General features: G+C 27.7%; 1 protein-coding gene across 1 annotated transcript; it reads left to right on the forward strand.

The window, feature by feature from the left end:
* Positions 1 to 4,513: 4,513 nt before the first annotated feature.
* LOC125827380 (heavy metal-associated isoprenylated plant protein 6-like) lies at positions 4,514 to 6,300 on the forward strand. The gene is made up of 4 exons (XM_049506695.1): positions 4,514 to 4,672; positions 4,816 to 5,066; positions 5,212 to 5,302; positions 5,487 to 6,300. The coding sequence occupies exons 1-4, from the start codon at positions 4,549 to 4,551 to the stop codon at positions 6,011 to 6,013; spliced, it is 993 nt and encodes a 330-aa protein (XP_049362652.1). The 5' UTR covers positions 4,514 to 4,548; the 3' UTR covers positions 6,014 to 6,300.
* Positions 6,301 to 8,485: the final 2,185 nt, after the last annotated feature.

Here is an 8,485-nt window from a genome sequence, read left to right on the forward strand (position 1 = left end):
TTTATATAATCTCATTTAGTTGGTCTCTATAAAAAATTATGCAACATTAGAAGGAGTGAATATGTCACTTTATGTCTTTTCTCAAAAAGCAAATATCATGAGCATTTCTTTGTGAAGTCATGACTATCATTGATGGACATTATTTAAATACAATTTCTTACCTTTTAATTTTAAATTTTAACATTAAAATTTATTATGTACATAACATTTAATGATGATTATTATAAATATTTTATTTTATACATAATATATTTCATATAAAATATTATGACATAATATTTGAATATAACTGTAATGTTAGAACATCTTTCACAATCCCTCAAGAGATGGTTCGCTAATAGATCGATGAATAAGTCTTTCTTATTCACATCCAAATCATGAATACACATTCAATTCACTAAAACTAGATTATTATTATTATTATTGATTTTTTTGTCTTACGACACTATATACAAATTTAGATTCTTGTAATTATGATATATTCAAGTGAAGAAAAAGTAAGCCTATTTATTTGGAGCTTTAAAATCAGTAATTATATCGGTCAATTTGATTCTTTCAAATTGTTTCTCATTATTGAGAAAAGATAACAAAGATAAAATACTAGCTTATTTTATAGCAAGTGTACGTATGTTATAAATGTGTAATTTTACAAGGAATGTATTGCTCTAATAAATATCATTATTGTTCTAAGTATAATATTGCTATAAAGAAGTAAAATAAATATAATATGAAAAATCAATTCTAAAGAAAATCAGATCATTATAATAAAATATCGTTATAACAAAATTATAAACATGTTTAACTGTGTTGCTACTTTTAAAAGTATATGAAAGTGAAAATAGACGGAGGGAGTAACATTTGATTAGTATTATAATTTTTTCCAAATACTCTCCTCTCATGAACCTTCATGTGATGAAATCACAAAAACAAAATCAAACACAACCGAATTTCATTAAAATTGAAAAGGAAACAACGGATGCGAATTGCAATTTGTAAAATCATAGTATATCTCACAGCTAATATTGATGGTGAAAGACACGTTATTGGTTTTCCTAAATTGTGGTGAATGACATGTCGGATCCGTACAAATATGACGTTTTGAAGGAATTTTCTCTGATCTTATCTTTTCTAAAAGAAAATCCGACATGTTTAATGAGACACACTAGGAAGCTACTTTTCTCCTTTGCTATATGGATTATTAGTGGGGTCTCAAGCATAGGCTAAAACTTGGTTTCTATGCAATGACTTGCAAATTATATAGTCAATTCGCATTAAGTAAATTTTAGTGTGATGAGGTTGACTCAGAAGGTAAATTTCTTATTTTTAATGGTAAGGAATTTCAAACGTGAAACCTCCAATATGAAAGTTTAAAGCTCAAATCATTAAGGCACCTCGAAGGATATAATTAATTTTATATCTTTTAGAAAAATGGTTTGAAAATAATTAATTATTTTTTCAAAAAAATTTATCATAATTTAACAATTCACTTAATATGAACTAATGACAACATTCTCTTCTGACCATGATTATCAAAGAGATGATATAACAATTGTAACAATAAAAAATTTAAGTAGACTAAGGGCACGTTTGACCATGCGATATGAAATCATAATATAAAATCATGAGATGAAGTTGAAGTTTTGTTTGGACATGCTATTTGGACTTTTTATATTGTATATTTTCTCATAAACATAAATGTCTCATAAGTTGTAAAACTATCAAAATTGACTCAATTCTTTATACAATCTTATCAAATAAGTAAAAAAAATCGCATAATACACTATCATAAAATTATTCTAAAAAATACAATATTTATTGATCAAACCTTAATTCAATAAAAAAAAACTTAATTGAACATAAGTTGTAGTGTTCTAGTTGTTAATTAGTAGTTAAGAAAATTGTTCTTCAATTAATGATACAGTGGTTAGTCTTGTCCACTCAATATAATGATGTATTAAACATTGATTTGAATGAAGTAGTAATAAATTTGAAAAATAATAATAATGAACTTGGTGGATATAAATGGTAAATTAAGAATTGATTTGAAGTAAAACTAAATTTTATATTGACGAGAAAATCGTTATATGAGATATAAACAATTTAAAAAGTAATAATATGAATTATAAATTTTATTTAGATATGAAACAAATGGCTTATAGATATACATAAATAAAATGTGGGTTTTTTTTTACAAGATATAAACTTGTGGTCAATTTTTGTACTTGAAATTCCGAAATCATGATTTTGGAGAATTTGAGATTTCATCTTATGATATGAAATTATGAGATGAAATCAACGTGAAATCACATGTCGAAACACTAATTTTATCTCATAATTTTATATCACAATATAAAATTACATGTTCAAACACCTACTTAAAAAATAAATTAATTAAAATGGATAAGTGTTAAGTAATTATTTTTTGGGCAGCTAAAATGCATATTATGGCATTGTCGTTCTTAGCTGACTTCAGTGCCAATAAATTTAACTCAGCCATTGAACCCACCAACTTAACTTTAGCACCTGACGTATTTGCTGAGGCTAACATTAACAAGTTAAAGTCAAAATTTTATCTATGATTAACCACGGTAAATACTTATACATGCCTATATATAGTTTATATACTATTGACATCTTTAAAATATTTTTTTATTTAACTAACTAAACTTAGACACATTTCGATATACAATATGGCATAGTAAGTGGTCTCAAACTCTTTTATTTAACTAACTAAATTTAGATACACTCGATATGCACCATGACATAACAAGTGGTCACAAACTCTTATAGACATTAAACCTGGCATAGCAAGTTAATTAACTAATATAGCTATAGTTTGAACTAGTTACGGCTCGAAGCTTAATTTTAGTTGTAATTACGTCGCCTCTCTCCTCTCTTCCTCTCTCTCGCTTCTCTCCTCTTTTATATACATGTACAAATACAAATTATATATATACATATACTATTATATGAAAGATATACAAATTAATACAATTAATCTCTCTCCACTCCCTGCCCTTTCACACTTGTTGTTTGCAACAAATTTTAAAGTGACAGAAAATAAATTACAATCACAAATGAAATATGAAGAAACATAAATTTATTCATCAAGATTGTGTGTACATATCTGTTAATCCCTTGATTCCTCTCTCTCATAAGATTTATCCATGATTCGAGGGCCGTTAGTGGCGTATTTTCCGAACTTGGATGATTTTGACTTAATCTTCATAATTTTTATATTGTTATATATAGTAATTTTTAATATATATATATATATATATATATATATATATATATATATATTCAATCCCTTGAATATAAATTGCTTGGAGGTTAGGAATCTAAAATTTATCTTGAGATTTCAAATTCAAATCTCAAAATAATAACAATAAAAAATTTAAGTAGACTAAATAAAATGATAGTAAATAAATTAGAAAGGGATAAGTGTTACTAATTATTTGTTGGGTCAGCCTAAATGCAGATTATGGCATTGTGGTTCATAGCTGACTTCATTGACAATTATGATCGTCACCAATGACTTTAACTCAACCCATCTACTTCAACTTTTAGCACCTGACGTATTTGCTGAGACTAACATTAACACGTTAAAGTCAAATTTTTGTCTATGGTTAACCAGCTGCGTTGGACATAGACAGATCCACGGTAAATACTTATACATACCTATTATTTATATTATAATTAATTTATCATCATAGTTAGAGAAAACACTTCTTTATTTGATTAACTAAACTTAAATATATGCAATATGACATTACCAAATGATCTCAAATTCTTGTAGACAGTAGACAGTAGACATAACATAGCAAGTGGTCTCAAACTCAACTCTTATAGACAGTAGATATGACATTAACAAGTGGTCTCAACTCAACTCTTATACTCCCTCCGTCCCTACTTACTTGTCCATATTTCCTTTTTTAGTTGTCCCTATTTAGTTGTCCATTTTGACAAATCAAGAAAGAACAACAATTTTTTTCCTATTATACCCTTATTTACACTTCTTGAAAATTGTAAAAGTGTATGTTGTTTCCCTCCAATTTATTTCACTTGAATTCAAATAAGTGGTTGTAATTTTGAAGTGAAAAGTTGTCATAAGGGTAAAATTGTAACTTCATTGTGCTAATCATTGTTGTCTTAATCTGTGTGCCATTTCTAAAGTGGACAACTAAAAAGGGACGGAGAGAGTATTATAGAAGCACAAAAATCTTAATAAAAAGAACCGCTAAAAACACTTTTAATCTTGACGAGAATTCAGGAGTGTATTATATTTCTTCCAAACAACAACCTTAACACTGTATACTAGTTGGTATTATATGTTCAAAACTGTAATTGGAAAGGTAAAATTATAAAAGGAAGTCAAAGTTGGGTGGTAAGAACAAGTAAAAAACCGCCTCTCATTTTCCCAGTCGGTTTCCTACCGCCTCCATCCTCTCTTTATATAAATAAATATACTTTCAATATCCATTCACTTCATTTCAATTAAATCCTCACAAAAACTTTATACTAATAATTATTCTCCAATTCTAACAAATGGGTGAAGAAACCAAAGTTGAAGGAGCAGAGAAAAAGAGTGATGCCTCAATTGTTTTAAAGCTGGATTTGCATTGTGAAGGTTGTGCACAAAAAGTCAGACGATTCATTCGCCATACTCATGGTAACTAAACTTATTTCAATTTATCACTTTCCTCTCCCATTTCCATTTCTCCTATCCCCAATTTTTATTTTTTTTCGATTTAGAACTCACAATGTTTATATTTAGCTTTGGGCTTAATGAATTTGTGTTTGATTCTAATGAAGGTGTGGAAAAAGTGAAATCGGATTGTGAAACTGGAAAATTGACGATTAAAGGTGATGTAGACCCTTCATGGCTCCGGGAAAGAGTGGAGATCAAAACCAAAAAGAAGGTCGACCTTATATCATCGCCGCCCAAAAAAGATGCAGGAGATAAAAAGAGCGGCGGTGATGGTGCTGCCGGAGATAAAAAGTCCGCTGAAAAAACAGAGAAAAAAACAGAGGACAAAAAGGCGGACGAGAAGAAACCAAAAGAGGTAAAAATTCAAATTTTCAGTTTCATTTCTAATTTTTTTTCTATAGTTGGTAATTTAATTACATAATTAATGTTCTGATGTTAGTTAATTATGGATTAGATTAATTGAATTAGCACTAATTTTTATTTTTTTTGTGGTTATTTAGGCTCAAGTAATCAGTGTGGTGGCATTGAAGCTTCGGGTGCACTGTGATGGATGTGCACATAAAATAAAACGAGTTATTAAAAAGATTAAAGGTTAGATACACTGAATCCCCTTAATCTTATTTTGATAATTAATTACCTAGTTTAGAATAATATATATAAGTAGTTTATTTCTTAATGTATAGTGTAGACATTGTAAAAAGTTATTGAATTTGCGTGAATCCATATGATATGTGTTAGATTTGTATCCTTATTGTTTACTCATTTTTTTGAACAGGGGTAAAAGAAGTGAATATAGAATCAGAAAAAGATTTGGCCACGGTAAAGGGGACAATGGATATAAAGAAGCTAACTCCTTACTTGATTGATAAATTGAAGCAAGATGTTGAAGTTGTTCCATCTAAGAAAGACAATGGAGGAGATGAAAAGAAAGCCAAGGAAGGTGACAATGACAAGAAGGAGAAAGAGAGCGGTGGTGGCAAAGGCGGAGACAAGAAAGAAAAAGGTGATATAGAGAAAAAAGACGGTGAATCGAAGGTGGCTAGTAGTGGAGGTGAGGTCGTTAACAAAATGGAATACTATGGTTATAATGCAAATACATTTTATGCGATGCCTATGCAACATCAGAATTATATGAATCAAGACTATGGTGCGACAATGTATGATCATGGTTATGGTCATACGGGGTACGTAGTCGAGTATGGCCACCAGCCACAATATGTGCCACCACCTCCTCCACCATCGTACTTGAATGCACCTCAAATGTTCAGTGATGAAAATCCTAATGGTTGTTTCATCATGTGAAAAATGATCAACGTAACATTCATACAAGAATTTTGAAGAATCTTGTCTATGAAGTAGAGCGACCTCGATGACTACCTCGTTTTATTTGCTTCGCACGAAGCTTCTAGCTTTAAATAATAGGAATTTTTGGTTCAGCTAAATTGTACAATATCTAATACTATATTAAAGCTGAAAAATAGATGCATATGAAAGCTTATATATGAGCATAGACTATAGAGTGACGTCTTAGGAAATTTTATTAGCTAATTAGTGAAAAAGGGCTAAACCACCATCTAGTGGTAGTTTAATCCGTATTTATTTATTTTTTTATTTGACTTGTATGTCATTTTTAGTTTGTAGCTTAAAATGTGTTCAATTTTTGGCAAGATTAATATAATATTCTTCTTTTCCTATTGATACTATCAAATAATTGTACAAGTAATAAAGTGACAAAGTCGAGTGATGAACCTAAAAAAAAGTGTATTAAGCATTAAACAAATTAAACTATTCTAATTAGTATCTAAGTGAGGAATAAAAATAAAACTAAAAATTACGATTATAAACTAACTAAAAATTAATAAGCAAACAAATAATGAACTTTAACAAAGACACTTCACACATATATTTGGAGTGAACCTTAGTAAGAAACATTTATTAATTCTTTGTATAATAACCTAGCAAGATAATTTAGGTATATGTCTATTCTATTAATTGTGAATTTGCTCTGCAATATTTAGGATTAAAAACTTGCTATATGAAACCCGATTGTAATTTAGAATTTCTGCTTTCGAATTCTATTTTAAATTCATAGATAGTGTTTAATAGTTGATCAACGGTCAAAAAATAAAGTTACAAATCTATATATAATATAAAGCCAAATGTAGAAAAGTTGTTGTGGCACCTCTCTAAGGCCTCTATTGCTATTTTTTTTTCTCTTTTTTTTAAAATATATTTTATCTTATTTTTAAATCAAAATATCAACCATATTCCATCTTATTTATGAAGTTCCATTAATTTTTTAATGACCATATTACTTTATTGTCTATAATAAGCTATTACATTAATTGTTAATTATTCTATATATTATTGAAGAATTGCAAAGGTCACCATGTCTTCTCCTAATCTCCTTGCTTAATTTCTTACCATTACTCCTTTTTACGTTTTCAACTCATCCTCTCTTTTTTCTGTCACTAGATTTTGTGTCTTTTTCCTTATTTTCTTGCCTAAATATTTTGTAGAAATTAAAGATAATTTTATTTATTTTGTTCACCATTTAACACCATTAATCACTTTTTCCTAAAACCTTTCTCTATTCCTTCTTAAAAGTATTACTAAATTACAATTAAGACACTAATTACCAATATAAGTTACAATTGTATTGATTACTACATTACTCTTTTAATTTATATTATTCAATAGTTAAAAGTTTATTGAGTACTATAAATACTAGAGCATGTCATCTTCACCAATGTAAGAATTTCTTCTTCTCTTTTCCTTTCTTCATTATATTTATACTAAAGTACATCACTTTGATTATGTTTAATTTTATAATATATAGAATTATAGATTATTTGTGACTAACTTCTATTGTTTATAAGATGAGCATATGACAATTTTGGGAATTCAAAATTCAATCTTGACGAGTACAATATCTAATTTATGTTACCAAATTGCATCACTTTGATTGTGTCTAATTTTATAATATATAGATTATTTGTGACTAATTTCTATAGTTTACCAGAAGATAAGATGAGTATATGACAATTTTGGTAATTCAAATCCAAATTCAAATTCAATCTTGGTGAGTACAATATTTCACCCATGTTACTCTTTTCATTTCAGCTTGTTTGATCTCTTTTATTTGTAGTATTCCTTTTTATTCTTTTTTTTGTTTTGTTGCTTTTTTCCTCATTATTGGTGATTTTACTGTACTTATTATTCTATGCATATATATTTTTTGTAAATAATCTTTATTGTTTACAGTGAAAGATAAGATGAACATATGACAGTATTTGGGGATTTAAGTTTAAGTTTGATGAACCCACTAGGAAAAGGAACCCCTACATTATTGTTTTTGTCCATTAATCTTCAATGGAATATTGACACTATGTACAAATTAAATATTAGAGGCTAGGATAATTTTCTTAAGTATTCCTATAAAGATTCTTTTATTTATTTGTTTTATTTTAATTTATTTTAATTTATTCTAATTTTCTTTGGTACTCCAACAAAGATTCATTTATTTATTTATTTAATTTTAATTTATTCTTACACTAAATAATATTTTTGAAATTTTAGGTAAATTATTTTTAACTGTGAAGGCTTGAATCATTTTGTTCATTATCCTTCAAGATTCTTTTTATTGTTTCAACATTGTATATATATTTTTTCTTCACAAAAGTTAATTCTTTTGTTCTAATGAAAAAATTGTGAATAATGAAATCAATTTTGAGAATTAGGAAATTCCACAATTTTTGTTTATGTTTACTTTTT

This window comes from Solanum verrucosum, unplaced genomic scaffold (assembly GCF_900185275.1).
Source record: "Solanum verrucosum unplaced genomic scaffold, falcon-dt-bn FXZP01000138.1, whole genome shotgun sequence".
In the NCBI taxonomy this organism is placed as follows: Eukaryota; Viridiplantae; Streptophyta; class Magnoliopsida; order Solanales; family Solanaceae; genus Solanum; species Solanum verrucosum.